We start from the raw sequence: 23,410 nt of genomic DNA, 5'->3' as shown, positions 1-23,410 counted from the left end.
GTTACCGAGTGCTAAACCATTTTGTATTCTCGTTGTAAATATAAAAATAAATAGAAAAGAAAAAAGAAAAAAAGAATACACGACGATTTGTAATCGATATGCGCATTGGCGGATATAATCGCAACTAGAAGGATCTACCACCCTCTACTGCTCACCGTATTTTGATATTGATTTCGACTTTGCCGCGTCGAAATAATACGTCGACTAGAAAATAAATTTAAGAGCGAGGAAAAAGAGATCCTTAGTTGCCAATTAATCGTAAGATCTTAGAATTTTTAATTGTAAAATTTCGCATATAACAGCTTTTCTTCTCTTTGAAACCTGATCAAATTGTCCTCCATTATCACACGAGTCTAATAATAAGAGATAATTTCTCTTCGTTTCTATCTCGATTTTTCATTTAATAAAGATCGTTCAATCTTATTATTTAAATGAGGAGTTTTTGGAATATTTTTTCCAAGCAAAATGTACAAGTTGTTTTCCAATTATTATAATAACGTTCTTATTGTTATATATAAACATTTCACAGAATCTGTAAATCTCTTTATTATTAATTCTCTTTAAAATTCTCAAATTTCTAAATATAATATTTGTACGCACAATTTGATCGTTCATTGTCCGGATCTTATTTTTATCTCATTTTTGAATAACCTGTGGTTATGCTCAAACTTTGTCCCAGCTTAGAATTTCGGCTGCAGTTTTGTCCAGAATCGATGATTGAGCGAAAGGATTATACCTCTGCGTTTGTACGTGTTGTTGTATTATTTTTATCGCAGAGAGAGCAAACTCTCTGAGCGGATTTCGTCGATAAGCATGTTAGAATCGTTTTCTAGCCGTGTATCGAGTTTTTCGATCGTCGAACTACCCCTGCGTAGTTTTGTACAAGGACCAATTCGTTCATAGACCAAAAAAACCTCGTAATCGTTATGCATTATCAGTTGTGGAGAAATTTATGCCCTAGAGTAAAAATTCGAATGTCTTTTCTACCTCTGTACATTTTATACATTCATCACGTACGTGGTCTTTCCTTTCTAAAAATCGATATTTAATTCTTCTAATTTTCGTTCGAAGTTTCGAATTTTTAGAGCTTTTAGGTATTCAAGAGGATCCTCGAAATTCTTACACACAAAATTAAAAGTTCAACACCAACCTTTAAAAGATAAATCGTCAAATGATCAATTGTATATACACTGTATATACACTGACAAACGACAAGAGAAATGAGAAATTGGACGTTCGAATTATTATCCTTGGACTCCGAATTAAACTCGAAGTTTAGGCGAGCGTATTCGTGAATCTCAGGTTTTTTGCTTTTCATTTTATAGTCGTCCCTCTCTTCTGCTGCGTTCTACAGATACCTGCGATCTCTCATTTTTAACCCTCCGGTATATTAACGCCAAAGTACGATGATTGGATCAAATTACGTGACCCAAATTAGATTCAAATTTTATCTAATTTTCGTTATCCAATTATCCTCGATTCCTCTATATGTATATGTATATACAGGTCAAAAATGACCCAACCATCGAACGACCACGAGGGTTAAAGGATTCTTGTACAGAGAGCCTTGTTACTCTGCGCGTGAACGTACTCGTGTTATACTCGATGTGCATATTATATACACCGGAAGTTTAGCCGCAACGTCCACTTCTTGCTCGCGCGTTCCCCCGCGCGTGCGATTTGTAAATACTTTGGTATGCGTGTGCCTACTTCGTCTGATAGTGTTTAATATTGTTATGTATATACATACACACACACACATATATATATATATTATAAATATATATATATATACATTATATACGTATATCGTATACAAGGGTACCTTGAATGACTGAACGAATTAAGCGAAAACCAAAAATTAAAAAAAAAAAAAAAAAGAGAGAAAAAGAGGAAAAACACTTAATCGCATGAAACTAATTGTCAATTACGAAAAGAGAAAGGGAAAAAGAAAAAGGAAAGAAAAATATGGGGAGCTTTACACGAGAAAGGAAAAAAATAATAAAGAAAGGAAGAATTAATTGATGAAAATTAATCGATGATTATATAGTATATACTCGTTGCGCGCGTTCAATGTGTAATTTACGGCCTGTGCATAATTCTAAATTAGATACAATCAAAGTAATCTCCGTAGGCCTATACACCTATACATACATACATATATATATATATAAAACGAATATATCGTATGTAACCAAGCGGATTATGTATGTAAGGGGGTACATTCGAATGCATAGATATATATATATACGTAATATGTACGTTGTAAGCACGTAGCACGGGTAAAGTACTATTTTGCCTTCGTCAGAGTGTGATAAATTGTGTAATAATTGTAATATGATGCTGTGCTTGTGCAGTGTGTGTGATGATTACATACCTGTGACTCTTGATGGCGTTATATCCTCCGTTTAATTAAAATTGCATAAAGAAACGGGAGCTTTATTATTCAAACTAGTATTTTACTCGAACTTGTAACGTGTTGTTGAAACGATTTGAACGAACGAATATAATAATAGATAGATAGATGATTTTCTTCGACGATAGACAGTATACACCACGTGTCTACACGTGGACACGTATATCGAATTTGCGATCTATTATTCGTATTCTTTTGCTCGACAACTTATAATGATGTAAATAACGAGATATTTTATGTACTCTATATTTATTATGTGTATATATATATATATATATATATACATATATATATACATGGAGTTGCTTAATTAAATAACATTTTATTCGTTATTCCACTGTCTCGTGTGGAAAGAAAGTGGACGAATATTTTTCATATTTTCGTTCGAAAATATAAGAGTATCGTTCGTGATGGATGAAGATAAATCGAAAATATGGGACTCGAAATTTTTTTTTCTCCTCTCATTGTTTTTCGAGAGGTTCTCTTGAATTTTTCTTTCCTATTATTTTTTTCAATACTCTTATTATATTCTCGTAGAAATATAATATAATATAATATTCTTTGGTGGAAAATTTTGATCCCTTATTTTCGAGAAGAATGATATAATTTAATATAATTTCACGTAATCTATCGACTCGTTAAACAAAATTTTTTCTTCCAATGCATCATCCATCGCAATATCAAATATAATTTAATTCAAAAGCGTCGAGCGTCGAATTAGCTCGGAACAATGATAAGAGAAGAGAACGTTCTAAATTTTACTTATATTTACAAAAGATCCCGTAGCATCCGTTATTTTGTTATTCTACGATTGTACCGCACGCCATCGTTTAAAAAAAAAAAAAAAGAAAAAAAATAAGGGATGCCTGAGCGTGAAAATCGAGAACGAAATTTGAATGGCGCGTGGTTTTAAATAAATAATAATTTATTTAGATACGTATCTAGATTAGGATGAGGGTAATTTTAAATTAAATCTAATCGAGTACACACGTGCATTTGGTATGTTTTTTCCACGAAGTTACTAAGTCTGATGGTAAGAAACGAATGTCATCACAGGATACGTAATAATAATAATAATAATAATAATAATAAAAAATATCGATCTATAAATATGTTTGTGAATATTCTACGTATTGCATCCCCCCTTGAATTTTCTCTTCCATCCAGAAAAAGATCGTTGTTTTCTTCATTTAAGAAAACAGTTTTTTCGGATATCGAATTCTCCAATTTTTTTCTCTTTTTTGAAATTAAACAAGGTTTCTTTAATTCCTCCATCCAAAAGAATCATTCTATCCACGATTCAACAACGATCCTTCTCCAACTCTCCATTTTTTTGGCATATTTCGATTCAAATATTTACACTTTAAAATGTGAACATGGTGCATGAAGATTCCACGTACGAAAAAGTGACGAAAAAGTGAAAGTAGAACAAACTACAAAAAAAAAAAAAGACATTCATCCAATCCTCCCTTCGGAAAAAACAGAGAAACATGCTCCAAAATCAAGCATTCCTTGACAACTTTTCCCAAAGAATCTTCTCATGCCTGACAAAATTTCCTTTACGAACGAAAAGAATCTTCAAACGATTCCTGTTCTCCATTTAACTCTTCCTCGACAGTTCCTGGAAGAACGCTTCGATAGGTAAAGTGGGCTCGTCAGTGGGGATCTTGAAGTGGGAGGCAGCTATTCTACTCTCAGGAGACACAGCCTTGAACATTCCAGGCTTGTCGTAAAGAGCGGAAGCGGAACTGGTCAGATCCGCGACGCTTTGCGACGCTTTCGCGAACAACTCCTCCTCCTCCGAACGTATCTCGAATTTCGTCGTGCTCTCCGCCACCCCTTTCCCGCCGATCTCGGTCGTTTCCTCGATCCTCGCCGTCGAGTACTGCTCCGTGACCCCCCAACTTTCCCTCAATTGGCTCTCGTCCACGGATTTCTCGGTGACGACGACGACCGGTTCTTCCACAACCTCCTTCCCCCCATTCTCCATTCCACCCCGAGAATGGTAACCCGGCCCTATCATCTCGCTCTCGATTTCCGCTTCCTCCTTCTTCCCAGCTTCATCCGATCTCGTCGTCGCGACGCTCGTCGTCGAGTCGCTCGCTCCTTCCTTCTCCCCAACCTCGTTCCCCGCTCCCATGGTGGTCACCGCCGAGTAGAAACTCGTCTCCTCCGCCGCCATTTCCGTCCCCTCGCCGTCCCTAGCTTCCTGATACGGGGCGGTCGAGCTCTGCTGAGGCGTCAATCTGGCCTTCATCACCGGTCGTCGCCTAACCGATGACGAGAACACGTTCTCGGGACGGGCCGTGCCTGGTTTCGATTGCGCGCTCGTATCCGTGTCGTGATGATTCCGATTGGCGACGCTCGACACTCTACTCCTGTACACGTTGCCGTTTACGGGCCTCCTCTTCGGCACGAAGCGGTTCGACCTCTCCGTCGAGGTGGACGCCTCCTCCTCCGCCGCGTACTCCTGCTGATCCTTGGCAGGGGGATTGGGCGACGACGTCCTGTAATTCACCCTCGAGACGTACTTGTACCTTCCCGTCGTCTCCCTTCCGTCTCCGCCCTCTCCTCCGCTCTGCTGGCTCTGTTGACTCTTGAGAGAGGGAGAGCCGCCTCTCTGCTTGGCCGGGGCGGGCGGCTCGGTGCTCGAAATCTGAGCTAATCTGCTCTTGTAATCCATCCGGCTCTTGTAGTCCTTGATGCTGAACCGCGGCCTGGTCGCGTTCCCGTACCTGATCGGCCTGATCTTGTGCGATCTGGCGGTCGAGGTGCTCAACGGTGGCGGCTGCGTGCTCGAAGGAGACGCGGTCGGAGGAGCCATGGTCGTGGCGACGTTGCTTTGGCTCGTGGACGACACCGACCCTCGATCCAAGTAATTTCCCTCCGTTCTCACGAACAGATCCTCGAGAGGAATATTCGTGGCCACGGATTCGGACGACGGGCCGGGATTGTAAGTCACCAAGCTGTTGGGGTCCTCGTGCGGCTTCGCCCTGATACTCGAATCGGTCTGGTACTCGAACGGGATGCTCGGGGTCACGCTATCCGCTCCTCGTTGCTTCTCCTCCACCGTTGCTACCCTCTGCGACTCCGTGTAATCGAACTGCTGATTAGGCTGCCCACTCGCCGCGAATTGGTTGAACTCGTTCGCGGTCGTGTACGGTGGGACGGATTCGGTTGGGCTTTTGTACGTACTCAGAGGAGCGTGAACGATCTCCGTCACGATCTCGGCCTCGAACGGCTCCCCGGGATTCACCCTGTTCCTGTGGCCGGGTCGTTTCCTGATGTTGGTCTTCTTCTCGGTCACGCCCACCTCCTCGAGGCTGGGCTGCGTAGCAACCGGCTTGATGCGCCTCTTCTTCGCAACGTCCACCTGGCGCGTTGTCTCTTCCTCCTGTTTCTCGTATTTCAGGAAGTCCTCGGGCGTGGATGGCTCCGTGGCCGTGGGCTCAGGTGGAGCCGTGGTCGTCGGTCTTCTTCGTCGCAACGGGGCGCCCGGCCTTCGAGTTCTCAGCCTCGGCTGCGCGGCCAGAGTCACGGTTTCCGGCGCCGCGGTCGTCCGCGATCCCACTTCCTCCCCGCGAAGCGTGACGGGGATCGAGATCTCTGGAACTTGGAGCGGAGCTTCCGCAGACGGTGTTGGCTCGTACACAGCGGTGCTCGGTTTCCGCCGTCTATATTGATCGCGCGACGGCTTGTGCGGCCTTTGCGGCCGTAAATCAGCACCCTGCTGTTCCCGGTAATTCGCTTTGTCCGCCTGATTCTTCTTCGAGATATCTTGGTGGTGGTCCGTGGGACGCTCTTGGAAAACGTGCGGCTCGGGTTGGGTCACCTGTAATGGAATTTTGAAGATGAAAAATTTGGACGACGCGATCAGAATACTTCGAAGCGTACCTCGAAGAAAGTTGAATATCGTTGTTTATAATGTCGATGTAAATCCTTGATTTAAAGTATAGGTAGAACGATTTTTAATGTCTGATCGAGAATTTACACAAATGATACAAACATTCTACATTTGTCTAAAATCCTAGCTTCTATAAATTTCTTTGTGGTACGTGAAAAAAGTTGATTACGAAACGAAATCAATCTCAAACTTCTCTTCTCTCCTAGAAACAGTTATCCCCCTTCTATTCTATATTTCCACACGCGGAAGTGTCTCCCTTCCAACGATACTATTCCTTACAATTCATAAGTAAAAGCAAAAAGTAAAACGAAAATTAATCATCGGTATCTGGAAGTGCGGTTTGGCCAAATATTTCACAAAGTCCATCTCGCCCATCTCGCCCACGAAACGATAAAAGGAGAAAAAACTACCTGAGACTGTTGAACCTTTGGCTGCTCGCCAACGCTCTCCTCGGTAATCGCCGCCGCCGCCTCGTCTGTGCTAACGTTCGTGATTTCATATCCGGCCAACTGGATCGTACGAGGGGGTTGTTGCCCCTCCTCCTCCTCCGTGACTTTGGCCAATTTCTCCGTCTGGTTCCTCGCGGATTCCACGGCGAGCCTGGCCTCCTCCTCCTCCTTCTCCTCCTGCTTCTGCCGCTCCAAAAGTTGCCTCAACTCCTGCTGCCTCCTCTTCAACTCCTCCTGCTGCTGCTTCTCGATCTCCAATTGCTGTTGCCTCTCCTGCTCTGCCAATCTCTGCCTGTCCCTGTGCAGCAACTGTTGCTGGATCAGATACTGTTGCTCGTTGAAGTGTTTCAACGATATACTTTCCGGCGTCTCGTATTCAACGGGGTCACCGTTTAAGGGCCGAATAGGGTCTATAGGTAGCACAGGGGTTTGGAACTGGGGCTGCTGGGTTTGGGGCCCTATGAACACCACCTTCGGCGCTTGGGGGATCTGGTTCGACACTACATTCACCTCCTGGTTGAACTTGGACGGTGGATTGACACGGGGTAGTACCTCGTTTATGTCTGACGGATACTTGCTCTTTGGAATTGGCCAGGCGGAAGGCGGAGGCGTGAGGTCCTGCGACTCTGACACGTAGTACGTGTTACCGAGCCCAGCCGTGGGCAGAACTTCCTGCGCGACGCCTGTTTCCACGCTCTGCTTCCCGCCTGTGCCAGAGATCTGGACCGGCCTCTTCAAATCCGCATCCCCCGACACTTGCTGCCGATACTTGTTCGATTCCTGAACGGTACGTGGAGTGGTGGGAGCCGTCGTAGACGAGGAGAACACGTCAGGGGGCAATAGAGTCTCGTAGGGGAGCGAGGGCCTGAAATTGAACGGGTTGTACACGGAAGGTGGGGTGATGTAACTGATCTCGTGGCTCTCGTGCACGAGAAACGCGGGATCCCTCTCGTATGACGTCTTGTAACCGTGGCCGGGATGATTCACCTGGCCGAAGAAGCTACCGGCCGGGTTGATGCTTCCGTGTTCGTTGTGGAACTTGTCAAAATTCTGCCTGTGATCGGTCAACCTCTTGTCCTTCCCGAAATCATTGGCCGGTCCCGTGCCAGGTGGTTGGAAATACGGTTTCGGATTGGCGGACACCTTCAACGACTCGAAAGGCTTCACGTGGTATCTGGGCGGTTGGAGCAATTGCGGGACGTAAGGAGCGTCGTAGTGTCTGTTCTTCGTGGTACTCGGCGAGGAGGGGGAGTTGGTGGTGGAGGTGTATCCCTTGATAAAATACGTGGCCGCCTTTATCGGATCCGGGGCTTGATGGAACTGCGGTTGCCGCAAGAATGTCGAGCTGTCTCGTAAAATCGGCTTTCTGTGCTGATCCAGCTCGAAACGGTACGCGTCTTTCGGCGGTGGAATCAGGAACGTGTAGTCCCTCGTCTCGGATGCCACGTGTTTATTATTCGCGTTCTTGTGGCTGGACTGTGCCTCGCCACGAGCCTTGGCTGCCGCGTGGCCGAGAACCGTGAAGCTGCCCAATATACTGGGCGGGTTGTAGTCGTGATGAGAGACTGGTTTACCCTTTCGTTGCGGTTTCAACTTTTCCGAGGCGGCCATGTGCTCTTGAAGCTTGCCCAGCACCGGGTGCAGGGGGCCATTCCGCTCGAGGCTGCTAGATGGCGACACGTTCGTGCCTATAGTGTCCTCGTAGGCGTTGGTCAGAGGGCGCCACCCGTTTGCGATCATCGACGGCCGCGTTGGTGGCTGCAAACGCGATATTGTTAGAGTTGGGGGCTTGTGGGGAGTTTAGAGGGCGATCAGTGTCTTCCAGATTCGGATTAAAAGAAAAAATATTCGTTCGCTGTACGTTGCCATATATAAATTTTGATTTTTATTCGAAAGTTTGTTACCTTTTGTACGTGGAACGCGATGGAGTAGTTTTTTGTCGAAATTTTTATGAAATTACTCTCCAAAGAGAGAAAAACTTTCAGATTTTTTTCAATTTTGAAAATATTTTTCACGGAGGCTCAAAGATTAAATATTTTGTAATTTAAAATTTTTCTCTATCAATCTCTGATGTTGTATGGGATTGATCTCTTGATTAAAGTTTGGAAAAATAAAGAGAAATTTTTGAATTACGTAACTATTGATCGGCTTCTGGATTTTCCATGTAGTACTTGGTGAATGAAACATAGTGAGATCGTGGGATATCGTATGTAGTGGTAGAATATAATGGAGTTTAGGGATATTGCCTGGCTCAAAGCTGTGAAGAAGTAATCTGTATTATATGTGGTTTCTTTAGCTACTCTATTCTTGAATACCTTCTGTTTGGCCAGAGAAATTTTTCTTATCGCAATGCATTTTTAGATATTACGTATTGTGATGAATCATGTATCAAGATGAGAATATAGGAAGGATTTCTTTTCAATCCATTCGTAAAGTGGATAAAATGCTGGTATATGTATGTATATTCTGATGTAATAATATTCACAAATTCTAACATAGTTTATAATTTATGATTTATTTTTAAGAATTTGATTTTTAAAATTTTAATTACTTACAAGTATCATTTAATTTTTATCGGATTAAACGACCAATCAATTTTATGATTTCATTATATTTTATTCATCTATATGTTTAATTTAATTTAAAAATAATTCTTGATTATTCGTAAAAAATATCGTGGAATGACGAATTTCATGGAGATAGAGAAATGAATTTTGAATCGAAATAAATATATTTTAAAAAGTACAGCTATTTTTTTTTAATTCTGTAGGATATACATATAAATAAACTATCTAGATATATATGAATGGATTTATAACGATGACTTATTGTTTCAAAAAGCAAAATTTCCCGCATTGTATATAGTTGATATAATTTTGATAAATGGAAAAATTAAAATTTTAAAATGCAATTTATCGCGTAAAAGTTGAAATTTTTTCAACCAGAAAGCTTAAATGTAGCGACTTGATCCAAAGCGCTGCGCGGAGAGTCGAGTATCGATTGAAGAAATTGGATAAATATTAGCTAAAAATTTACGTCATCCTAACCCGCAGAAAGACGTTTAAAGTACATGAATCGGCCGTTATGGATCGTGTACATTAGCTTAAAATAGTTTCAAAGGTTTTACAAGTTTCAATAAGTGACATTGTTTGTCTTTCTAAATTCTTTCTAAATATAAGAGCTGCACTCGAAAGATTGATGCTTCCATTAACATTTCTTTCTTCTTCTTCTTCTTCTTCTTTTCCATTGACAATTGTAAACGTAAAGCATTTTACAAAAAAATTATTAATTACCATAAATAACTTTTTATAATAAATGAACGATAATACATTATTCTCAAAAATAAAATCATCAATAGAAAAATTATTATCTCTCTTTCTAATTTTGTTAAATATCATTTAACAAAAAGTAAATTATTTTATGGAATAAAAATGTCCGATACAATAACCAGTCCGGTATAATAACTCTTAACTTAATTATAAAATTATACCACGAACTTATTAAAATAATTTAATTGTGATTAATTTCCTCGACAGTGCGTCCAATTAATTCGGCTTTATGTAAAAAGAAAAAAAAAAAAAAGGAAAAAGAAATGAAATAATTTTCCACCAACTCGACACAAACAAAAGAAGTTTCATGGCAAACATGTCAAAATGTTCACTTCCTCTTCACACTTTCCCCGTTTTAACATAATTTAACCACACCTGTGTTTGGCAAACAAACCGAGGCAAACCATCGAAACTTTTACTACCTGGCAAGAACAATTAATTGCCTTTGTTACGTTATCGTTATTCATTCTACTTACCGGTTTGTTATCAGAACGGTCTATCGACACGGTGATTGCACCGATGCAGCTGAAGAGGCCCATCGCGAGGACACCTGTGGTATTTTGCGTAACAAGCGTGAAAAGAGAATATTAATCATTACCTTGGAAAAAAAATTTAACGAAACATTACAATTTTGTGAGAATTTTTAAAAAATGAACTTTATTTATTTATCTTTTTTTTCAAAGATTAAAAGGTTCGGTGCGCGATATCTGAATTAAATTTTTCTATTATAAATTAATTCCTGAAATTTGGTATATTAATTTTAAATTTCGTACTCGTAAAATTTTTTCTCTCTTACAAAATTATAACGCTTCAATACATACCTCTTTTTACCATTGTATTATATTTCAACTTTTTTAATCTTGCAACTTCAATTTTGAATATTAATAGAATAAAAAAGAAATCGTTTTAATGATGGATATTTATGGATAATTTAAATTCTAAAATAAAACACAAAGTTATTCTCCATGAATTTACTAATACAATGATCGATGCAATATTAATTCCATTCCAAAATTTTCTTTATCCTACTTTCTTTCTTATTCGAGTAGGGAAAAAAAGGAAAACAAGTTTTTCGATCAAATAAAAATAAGAAAGGAAAAGAAAGAGGTGAATAGTGATCAATAGACTTACAATCGAACATTAATGCGGACCGCATCGTGACAGACCATGGGACCATTCACGCGATCGTTCTGCAACAAAAACATTGGTCGATCGTTAGGCAAACTCAGCGTCGTGGCGAAGCGAAATTGGCCGATTACGAAAGTGTAAGGGGGGGCGATGGTGATCAGCCCCCCGATCGCCGAGTAATAGGAGGACATGAAAGGTGCAGCTCGATAAGAGAGGAGAAAGGAAGTATAGAAAGCGTCCGGTTTTATGCGCAGTTTCCGCCCGCTATTTTGTCATTTCTCGTTGAAATCAAGGCAACAGTGAAACTCGACTAGAGAAGACGGAAGAATTTCTCTGACTCGACTTTTACGACTCCACGCCTGCTCTGCCCCTCATTTTCTGAAATTTCCCACATAATTCCCGGCCACGAGCTTTCGTTTTCCTCCCGTGTGAACCGGAAGTGGGATGGTTTTCGAATGATGATTCTCCACGATGGAGACTTTTGTCGAGAGATTTTTGTTGAAAATTCTTTTCTAGATATTTCAGTTAGAAATGAATTTTATTTATATCGTTTATATCGTTTTGGTTATTTCTATTTGTAAATTTGAGGAGGGTGCAAAGTTTGATGCAGTAGATTTTGAGCTGTTGAAATTATCTAGAAATTAATTAATCATTTATTTTCTTGGATTTTTATATTTTCTAATTAAACGAAGAAACGAATCTACCTCAGATGATAGGAAGATAACAAGCAAATTATTGGAAGAAAACATTTTCCTTGTTGTTAAGAATATTTTCTTAAGCGTTTTTTCTTTTATTCTCATTATTCTCTTTCAGAAACAACTTTTTAAATGACAAATAATTTACAATGAAATTTACAATAAAATTTATATCATAAAGTTACGAATAGTTAGATTGTAGAACGTTTGACAAAATCAGTAAATATAATTTCTTGGTGGCGATTGATTCATCGATTTGTTAATAAGATTGTTTAAGAAACATTAATTAAATTTTTACCACGACTACGACCGCGCGTATAATTTCACTTAGACGTTCAAGGGCGTGAAAATACGAGGAATAAATTAATCGTTTGAAAAAGTTCGACTTTCTCTTATTAATTTTCTAAGCTTGAACTCTGACGTAAATAATGGTACACTTTTCACACGAGGGGCGAGTAAAAAATAGAGAACTGGCTTCGAGTCAACGTAATATAGAGAGTATTTTATACGTATTCTGAAACTTATTTGTGATTTCGTAAATTGATGAAACGTATATATTACATAATCGAGATTATAATATTAATAATGTATTTTTAAAACGATGGTGATAGTAATAAGTTGATTATACGCTAGATAGATAATAAAATTCTGTATCCAAATTTTATTTAAACATTTACAATTATTCGAAAATTATTGTAATGAATATAATTGTAAAATGTAAAATGATAATAAAGGAAGAGGGCTTTATTAGGACTAATAAATGTAAAAAATTAATGTATCAATGTAGAAAAACAGATGAATTTTTAAGATTTTAAAGTAATAATATAAATTGCCGTATAATTTTATTCTATTCGTTTTTTCCGAAAAGAAAATACGAGGAAAGAATTTTCGTGTCAACGTAATGGAGCACATTAGCTAAATTGATTTTACTATAATTACAAAATTTATTAAATTTCACATTTCACAGTTGATGATAAGTGAGGTAATTTGAAGTAGTAGTAAAACTATTACATAGTTTTATCTTGTAATGGGAAAGTTATAAAAAAATTTCTATTTGTTTAATGCATCGAAAGTAGTAATTATCTTTCATCCTTTTCATGAAACATTTGCAATATTTATCCATTCTTTGTACTACTTTCTTCAGAAATTATTCTACGCTTCTTTGAGATGTATCTAATAGTTTTATTATCTATTAATTTATGATTTCTTGTTCTTTCCAAGAAATTATTTTGAATATTAGATCACAATATTATCAATATTAGATTTTATTTTTTATTTACATATATATTATATTATGACTAATCTATCATAATGACAAAAACATTTTTAATTTTTATAAATATCGCGACAAACGATAATTAATAAGATTAATAAGATACTACTTCGTTCTAATAAATAAAATCTAGAAATAATAAAAACAATTTCTTCACTCTCTAATTCAATATAAATTTTTTAAATAAATTCCCTAGAAAATTAGAAAAACAGCATTATCTCGTATCAAGTATCTGCTTAATCTGTACATTTAGAATAACCAATTAAATATCTATTATTAAAAAGAATTTCTCCGAATTATTCTATAAATTAAGAAAAAAAATAAAAAGAAAAAAACCAGCACTACCTGCATTCCATATCAAGTGTCAAATATCTATCATTAAAATATCGAAAAGAATTTTTTCACTCGGTTCAATTCCAATAAATTTTGGGGAAATAAATTAAAAAAAAAAATCTCTACACATCGAGAAGAAAAACAGCATTATATATCCACTATATATCCACATCAGATGATATTTAATCTATTTTATTCCAAAGTTACGTTTATGCTCGAGTTCTCGACAAACATCAATTACTCTGCCATTGCGCAATTACGTTTCCTCTTTTATCCTTCGTGTTTTCCTTTTTTCTTTCGTCTAAAATAACATCGAATAACCGAATCGAATTGTTCGAAACCCGTCCACGTACGAAGCGTGTCCGCGCATGCGTGGATTCCCTCTGGGCGAACAGGTGCTGCCACCTGCGCGCAGAAAATTACCAGCCAAAATCAATAGAGCAGGTGCATTTAAATTTCACGCAGATTCCCCGGTTGAATTAATTACCGGCATTAGCCTGTCCCACGGGGCTCGATGCAAGCTCTACGGCCAACTTTTCTTCGAATCATTTCCGGTTCGTAAATGCGCGCGCTATTCGAATTTACCCCGCGTGCTAGACAATCCAATCGTAACACGTTCCTGGATGTGGTCCATTGAATCGAAAGAGGAATATCAGAGAGAGAAAAACGATTGCGCGTGGTTACACGTTCCGTGAATATCTAATTTAGAGCAAAGCTTTCTCTATCCGGATATTTCGGGTAATTGGGTTTGCGTGTAGTTTTTGTGTTTTGCTTCGTTTCTTTTTTCTTTTCTTTTTTTTTTTTTTTTTCTAATTCGGAAAGAATTTCTTCAGGAAAATAAGGATAAAAGGAAGGAATAAGGATAAAAGCTGATTGGAATATTTGTAGATTGGAGATTATTTTTTTTTTTAATTTAGTGGAGTGTTGGTTGGAATTTTTATTCCAAGTTATTAAATGTATAATTTTTATATTGATGATTGTTGATCGATTAATAAATTACGATAAAGATGTTATTTAGACAATTTTCACTTTCAACAATTCTCTGCCAAAAAATTTTTTTATTTTAGAAATTTTTGATTTAATAATAAAAATGATTAAATGAAAATATTTTATTTCACATTTTTGATATATTTGATGTAGAATCTCTTGATATAACCTCCTCTTTGCTCTGCTTTAATAAGAGAATTTAAATGATTCAATCAGAAATATATAAAATATGAAATTCGAATTTATTTTTTATTTGAAATATTGTAGTAAATTTTGTTGGATTTTGTATAAACAAAATTTTTATATAAAATTACGTTCCTTTTCTCTATCTTTTTTTTTATCCAGAAAAAGGATTCATAGAGATTCAAGAGATAATAAGGAGAATTTAAATAGATGAACATAGTTCCATGTATGTACCTGGATGAGTGAGATTCGAATTTACATTTTACAAAAATTTTTAGTGGAATTTGCTGGAATATACTGGGTGAAATTTTTATATGAATCGGAGGAACGCGTTTTATTAAAATGGAAAATAATTTAAGCAGAACGAAATAATAAAGAAATTTGAATAAATGATAAAAAGGTTTGATATGTACTAGTACAATTCGAATTCATTTTTTACCAAAATTTTTATCAAATTTTGTTGGAATTTATTTTACATGAAATTGGGCTTGGAAGTTTTAAAAATTACATTCGAATGGAAATTTTCTTCAATATAGGTGTGAATACAAAATTTTAATTATAATAGCAAATCGAATTAAAATAAAAAGTTATCAAAATTAATGATGTAAGGGTAGATATTACGTGGCACTACATATGTAATATGATTATGATAATATTAGATGTCTAGAATTGTTTGATTTTATAAAAGAACAATTTGTTTGATTTTTTTTCGATTTTTCGATTATTTATAATTCAATAATTCTGATTATGATGAATACATTATTATACAAATTTCACGATAGAATTTATTAGTAACTCTTAAATTTATGCAATCCTTAGGAGTGCACAACTTGTAAATAATTTTGCACTATATCACGTTCTTGGCGTTCATTAACAATGCGATAAATTATGTCCCTGAGAATCGAGTTTTTGGCTCTCGAAGTTGGAAAGGGAAGAATTTTTTTGTCTCTATGAGAAAGGAAATAAACGTGTGCATTAAATTATTCGAATAAGAAACGCATTATTTATAAAACAATTGAAACAAATTGTTACAAATTACTCAGCACACAAGCTCGTTAAGTTAATGAATATTTGAATTAATTAAAATCAATTTCTGATCTTCAATCGATGTATTCTCGTAATTGTATGAACATGTCAATTTCTATTGGCTTTATCATCGTGTCTACGCAAATTGAATTGAACTACTTTTGATAATCAATAATTAGTAATCAAACATGCAAATGAATTAATAATGTAATTAATTATAGCTTTCTGTGACAGTAATAATTAATAACCAACCGACTACTATTCTCCATTTAACGAAAATCCATTCATGGATCCACTTCAAATAAACTATATTATTCAAATACTAACAATTTTTTTATTTCTAAATTTCTAATTATAATTGAAATAAATTTACATCAAATATAAATGAAATTCTTTTAATTAATATCTATAAGAAAATAAATTTCCAAAATGAACAATTTCTCAAAATGGCTTTGAAACATTTAGTAACTAAAACATCTAGTTACTTTGAAACATCTAGTAAGTAAAAAAATCACTACATCTCAGGAATATTGTAAAATTGTCATAACGTAATTTTAATTTTAATTTTAATTTTTTTAAAGGGATTCAAAATTTTCTTCCATATATTCGTTTCGAACAATCTAAACAAGGAATGGTTGCATTTTAATTTCGCTCACGAGGCAATAAAATCGAATTAAGAACAGAAACGAGGAGGAAATAACAATGCGGGAAAACAGATAAATGGGGAGAGTGCGTGTCGAGGCTCTCTGTATCTCGATCTATCGAATAAGAATCTCTCGAATCCCTCGAGTTCCTCTCCGCAATGAACGGATATATTTAATTATCTTCATTAACTTTCTACACGACGTCTATCAGCCTAACATTTCGAATGATCTCTTCGAATGGGTTAATATTAGAAAGGGAGATAAAGAAGATTGATAAAAAAGGAAACAAAAATTACGGACGCATAACTCACCGATAACGGAAGTTCTTACATTTCTTGCTGTTAAAATTAACTTTCCAACCAGATGAGCAAACACCTTAGCCATTTTTACCTTGTTGCGAAGAGATATATATATTTAATATTCTCAACTTTATACTTTATTAGAAAGAAAAGAGGTTACAATTCATTTGAAATACAGGAAATAATTATTGTCTCGAGTACCAAGGAAAAAGAGGATATGAATTAAAATTAAAAAATTTGATACACGTAATTTTCAAGTTGCATAATCTTGTAAGAGGTGATAGGAGGAGTAATGATACGTGAAAGAAAGTTCTTTGAAACCTGTCCATTTTTTATTCCTTTCCGGTTCTACAAGTTGGAAAGAGCAACTAAAGTTCAGCAACTATACTACAAAGGTAAAATAAAAAAATTTGTGAAGTTAAACGTGAATTGAATGTTATCCACAAATGTTATCATGTTTTATACGAATTCAAATTTCTCACATTTGAATAATTAATCGATACTTTTTTGCAAATTATGCAATTACAGTATGCATCTTTAATTAAAACGACGACGTGAGAAACACGAAATCAAAATTTGTAATTATTATAATTACAATTATTCGTTTCATACGAAACAAACAATTTTCGTTCATAAATTATATTGAATAAATTATACTATCACATTCTAATTTATTATTTTCAGTTTCTATCTATTCTTCACAATTTCCTCCGAATCTTAATCAACGATTTTCATTCATTCAGAATTCGTTTCCCATGGCTCCACGTGATTCGCATGCTTTCACTTTTTCCGTAACGGGGCGGTTTATATTATTTTTATACCACGGGGCCCCATTTAAACATAGGTGAAAGTATGCAATTTCGAGGAAAAATTCCGGCCAGGTTTTAAACCAGCAACATTTATATTACGCGTAATTTCGTACCATTTTCGAAATAGTTTGTTAATTCATCGTTACTTTCCTTCTCTATCCCCATTGTTCCCAACATCGTGAACGAATTTCCCCATTTTCCCCTAGAACTCTCTGTTATCAAATAAGGCGTGCAATTTGAAATTTCTTCCGATTGTTGATGATGATCATCTCCTGAGAAAGACGCTAATTTTACAATCTTATTAAAGTCTTGGAACTTTCGTATATTCAATAGATCAAACATTCATAACACCAATCTTTCGAAATAATCTCTTCTTCCTTCCATCCAATCTCTTTTCGATTATCTCAAACTAGAAAATTCTTATTTTTCAAGTCGACTTAAATCATACCAAACTCCAAAAAAAAAACAATTTATATATCGAGCATCACTCTAATTAAATTATCTTAATTCCATCGTATCAATTTCTATGTACTCCGATCTAGGCTGTGCATTACAATCATTGGAACCAATTAAAAAATTACGTATCGAAACTAGGCCACTAGTGTCTCGAGAACTCTTGATTCGTTACCTCATTGTTTTCTTTCTCGACGAATTCCAACGTATACGAGGTATATCTCGAATAAGACATCGAACATTGTTGCGACATCACCACCACGAAAGAGTTGATTCGCGCTCAGGTGTTGAGAAACGTTGAGGCGAGTTTTCAAACTTGCGTCACGTGCGTCTATTAGTCGACTATTTCTCGCTCGAGCGTAAAGTGGCTCGTTTGTGAATGCGTGCAATGAGAGAGAGAGAGAGAGAGAGAGAGAAGGTACTTATTTTCTCGTGGAAGCGCGTGAGATAGGAAGAAGTTATCGCTAATCAAGTATGAGAGTGTAATTGCACGAATGATTTATTCGAGCTTGTTCAACAAGTGTGAATTAAGTATTATTAGGTGTATATAGTTAATCTTGTTTGGCAATATTGCGAACTGAAAGGATTTATCGAGCCTTTTAATTTTAGTACGTTGTTAAGATTGTGCAATCTGTTTTCTTCCTCCTTTTTTTCGACTCGTGATACATATGTATTTGATTTACTTTTTCTTTTTCTTCTTTTTTTAAATTACGATTTAGGAGAGATAATTATTTAACGATCGAAAAAATTTGGAGTATTTTAAGAAATGACAGATTTAATATTTCACTTTATGTTTCTCTGAACGTGCGTATAAATTATCCTATTATCGATAGCGGAAGAGCGGAATAAATTCCAGTATCCAGCTTCGAGTTATGAGAGGCTGATTGAAAAATGAAATGCGAGAAAAGCTGGTCTGAAACCAGATTCGACCTCGTATTTTGAAACTATTACATATTACCTTTTGAGAGATTGATAAATCGTACATTTATATATAAAAAAAGACTTCCCATTAATCAAGTCAAATTTAATTTCCACATCTTCACTATTGTTAATTTTCATCCATTCTCAGTTTATCTTCTTATTCATTTCCATTCTTCCGTCCATTAGAACAACCCATCTCCATTCTCAACTCCTTGGAACACCCTGCAGATCCTCATCCTTATACAAAAATTTGTCATTCTCCCTCAAGAAACGTGCCAATCCCCTCTCTCATTCGAAACAACTACGTTTCATTTCCCAACGAATCACGAGAGGAAGCAAGGTCCAAAATCTGTTCCACTCGAACCGTCCTCGTTTCCGTCAAGTAACGACTCCCTGCGCCCGATAATTGACAATTAACGCGTAAATTTTATCCTGTTGCACGCAAAGTGGAAAGCGAAAGGCTGGCGCAAACAGAGCGCGAAACCCGTTGAAAAACATGCCCCGCGCGGAATGTTATCGCTCGGCTTTTCCGAAAGCCGCCTTTCCAAGCCGCCCACCGATCCCACCCTTCCCCTCCACCTTCCTTCTCCTCCCGAAAAATGTTGCAACGTTGCTCTCCTCGAATCTTTCCCCCTCCCCCTCGGATTTTTCTATTTTAACGGCGGCGGAGAAACAATCGTCGATCGTCGCTGGAGATAGAAAGCGGAATAAAAAAGATTAAAAGATGTTTTCTAATTGTTGTTATTCGGTATAGATTCTTGTATTCGAAGGGGAAATGGGGTGAGATATGGGGAAAGTTTGCCCGCGTCAAGTTTAAGTATATATGGAGGGTAGTTTGGATATTTAGGGGTTAGGGGATGTTTGTTCCAGTAATTCGATATGAAAATTTCTCTTTAGTGATTAGATGCGTGTATAGGATTCTGAACGGAGAGATATTGGAATTTAATTTTTTCTTCTTCTTTTATAAAATGGTGAAATTTTTATCTTGGAAAACTTGCTTTTGAAATTTATCTTTCGACTGTTCCAATGGTGATGAAGTGTATTCATTGTTTGAAAGAGGGAAAGAGAGAGAAGTTAAAAAATTTATATCCCGAAAATTTGTAAATGTCCCTATTGTTTGATGTCGCAAGATGAAAGGAAAAGATGATAAAAATGGATATATATATAGAGGATAAGAGGGATGAAAATTTAGACAAACGTGGAAAAGTTTGGGCATAGGTTTCTTTGTAAAATTTAGATGTAAAAAGTTTGAAAGGTGTTTGAAATGTTGCTCCTTTCGAAATCTTTTGAACTTTCTTTTTTCTTTCTTTCTTTCTTTTTTCTTCGAATTCGATCGTAGTTCCTTACGCATCGATAAATCTTTCCATTAGTGATCGTTATTGAATTTTTATTTCGATATAATTTGTATACTTTTCCTTTCCTCTTTTTTTTTTGTTTAAATTAAAATAAAACACGTGTAATAGAAAATTTACGATATTTTCTGTGATACCGTGTATCGCAATTTTTTAGTATTTCAATTTTTAATTTTCACGTGAAATTGGGACGAAGATTCAGAGGATTCCGAAAATGGAAAAAAGTGCTGGAAAAAATGAAGATGTACGAATGTTAGTATATCTACAAGGTTTTTTTTTTTATTTTTTTTTTTTTACATTTGAATGTTACATATCGCTTGATATTCGGATTGAATATTGAAAATGTACGAATATTGGATGTATGAATTATTCATATAGGAATATCTGTTCATAGTGGTTAATCTAAGAGTTACAGGATATTTCAAATATAGAATATTCTATTTACAAGATATTTTTTTTAATCTTAAGTATCTATGTATTATCGAATGTAATCATTGTCGAATTTTATTGTCGCAAATGTTTGAAAAAATTGCATTCAGTGGGAGAATTGAAAAACGAATCTTATTACAGGATATTTACAATTTAAAATAATTATCTAATAATAAGAAAATTTACTATAATTGTTAGAAAAGAAGTTAGAAAATACTAGTAGATTAATTTGTGTAAGAGAAAAGAATATTTTTATATAACATATCCTTCCAACTGATTTCTTAATTGATAGAAAAAAAAACCTTAAATATTAATGTAGAATTTCAATCTTATTTTATAAAACGTTAGAAACTTCGTAGAAGGAGATCCATGGTCCATAAAATGAAGATAAAAATCACGCGATCACCGTACGCTTTCGGAATTTATCTTTATGGAAACGAATATACTCGAACAGAAAATTATTTTAAACCTTATTTCTTCGTATTCTTTTATTTTATTTTATTTTTTTAAATTTACCATTGAATACATGGTGTTTAAAATGACCGAATAATTTTTAACAAATAATTGGAAATATTATTATTTTATCACAGTATTTAATCGTGTGAAATGAATACGAACAAATAGAAATAGATAAAATCAATTTTGATCAATTTTTTGTAATACGAGCTTCGGAATTTGTCAAGTGTGTTTCTCACTACTGTTAACCAACCGTTGTAACACGAGTAACTGATAGCTATTAGTCATGCTCGACGTTCAGTGAAATGGGAAACTATGAAATTAATACACCGTAGAACTCCTGCTCGGGAGAGGTTCATTGTTGTACCGTGAAATAAGAGAAATATTATCTGGGAAGGAGTAAATCGATAACACGTTAACGATTTCTTTCGTTGCGTCGTCTAATTTAATAGAGAAATCAAATTCTGTTAACGATAATCGATAAATTTCACTTAAACGCTTAATTTCTTAAATTATCCTCGAATATTTTACGTGCAATCAAGTTCAAATCAAAATAAAATAAATATCCGGATACCGAAAGAAGGAAAACGAGTGAAATGATGTATATATATATATACAGAAAGAGAAAATGGAAAAAGTGAGGTTAAGAACAAGTGCAAATATGGCGGACAGATCCAGAACGTCCTCGAGTGAAAACGATCTTCAAATTCTTCGTATATCTTACGTAAATACCAGACCGATCTAAGAATGGCAATTTCACATATCGTAGAGAGTGAGTCAAGTGCCATTACTTGTGTTACATGCAATACAATAAATATACTACGTCTATTGCCTATTAATTTCACATAGTTAACGATGAATAAAAAAAAAAATTATACACAATTAAAAATTATACTATTACAAAAATTGCAACGTATCTTTTCATCGGAAGATTCTCAAAGAATTGAAAGCTGATACATTCGTATTATTGGTGAAAATTCCAAAAATTTTTATCGCAAGAAAATTAAACGTTAAATGCATAACAAGTTAATGAAAACGATCGAAATTAATTTCTAATTTACGTTCAACGGCGTATTATTTAACTTTCCCCTACCACTCGTAACAAACGTGACTGAATTTTTGCCAAGGTTTTACAAGGCTCGAGGAAAGTCTGGTTGTTTGTATCCGGTATACGTGCTGTTTCTCAGAAACAAGTCTAAATAGACTTAAGAGGGAAACGTTCTCCTCTTAGAACGAGTTAGACAAGTTTGGAAACAGGATATCTTAAACTGAGTGATAGTGTTTTGACGTTATAATACATCACGTTTAATTTATGCTGAAATTTCTTATTTTTTTTTTACTTCCAGGATTTTTTTCATACTTAAACGAACAATAAAAATTGTTTATTTATTATGTTGTTATGTTATATCGTTTCAACGCTTGTTACTACTTAAAGATTTTTATTTAGACATGAAACGAGTTTACATATACACACCCAGTATATACCTTGTTTCCCTTTGACTTTTGTAGGTTAGTGCCATTTATCCGATAATTATTAGCAGAATTCGTTCGTAAACTTTGCTTATCTAGATGAAATCTCGTCGAGCACTCGATTTATCCGAACGTAACGTTGCATTCCTGTTATACGAAACACGTTCACAATTATATGCTTCAATATCGAGAAGTGAATATTAAGCCAAAAGCCATGGGAAACATTTATTTTACTTGTCAGCGAACCACATTCTCAGTCGTTTCTGAAATTAACGAAATATACGTGATGCAAATATATATTATAAAACGAGATATTATTTAAAAATTTTGTAATACCTTCTCTCACAATTTATGAAAATATTTCCTATTAAATTCGGAAACGAATATTTAACGAAAAGTTATCAATCAAAGATAAATACTATTATCGAAATCATTATCAACAAAAATATTCATTGCATATAATATCGTGCAATGTTAATTCTCATTGTACAAATCTACAAATCCATAGTTCCATTCCAACGATTATATATATATGGAGCAAAAATTTAACAATTCGAAATATGTAGAAACCTCACCTCTGTGGAAAATGAGACACGATCTACGTCTGAAAATTGATTCTGAAACTTGTACATTTTCATGCATATTCTCTAATCCAATTACAGCCTACTTAACAGCCTAATAACCGTCTCACAACCCCATTGACCGCGAAACACACGTGGTGTGCATCTACCTCGTCGAGGAGGTGTGTGTCGTCATCGCGCGGGAAACCGGCGATCGAGGAGCGTTTCCCTCAATTTACAACGCGAGAGGCGAGAAATAATGGTCGATAGATATCTAAGCATGTTCGAATGATT

The 23,410-nt window shown here is 35.8% G+C and overlaps 1 protein-coding gene across 1 annotated transcript in view; it reads right to left on the bottom strand.

Annotated features, from left to right (window-relative positions):
- Positions 1 to 3,560: 3,560 nt before the first annotated feature.
- LOC108003867 (uncharacterized) overlaps positions 3,561 to 23,410 on the bottom strand; it is a 33,595-nt gene continuing 13,745 nt past the window's right edge. The window contains exons 3-6 of the mRNA XM_017066413.3: positions 11,230 to 11,288; positions 10,575 to 10,648; positions 6,731 to 8,527; positions 3,561 to 6,248 (exon numbers count right to left, since the gene is read on the bottom strand). Coding sequence (XP_016921902.2) covers positions 4,017 to 6,248; positions 6,731 to 8,527; positions 10,575 to 10,648; positions 11,230 to 11,275 — 4,149 coding nt within the window. The 5' untranslated portion in view covers positions 11,276 to 11,288 and the 3' untranslated portion in view covers positions 3,561 to 4,016. The remainder of the gene's footprint in view (positions 6,249 to 6,730; positions 8,528 to 10,574; positions 10,649 to 11,229; positions 11,289 to 23,410) is intronic.

Source organism: Apis cerana, linkage group LG9 (genome assembly GCF_029169275.1).
Source record: "Apis cerana isolate GH-2021 linkage group LG9, AcerK_1.0, whole genome shotgun sequence".
Classification (NCBI taxonomy): domain Eukaryota; kingdom Metazoa; phylum Arthropoda; class Insecta; order Hymenoptera; family Apidae; genus Apis; species Apis cerana.
The sequence above is the reverse complement of the archived record's forward strand: the minus strand, read 5'-3'. Positions and strand labels throughout refer to the sequence as shown.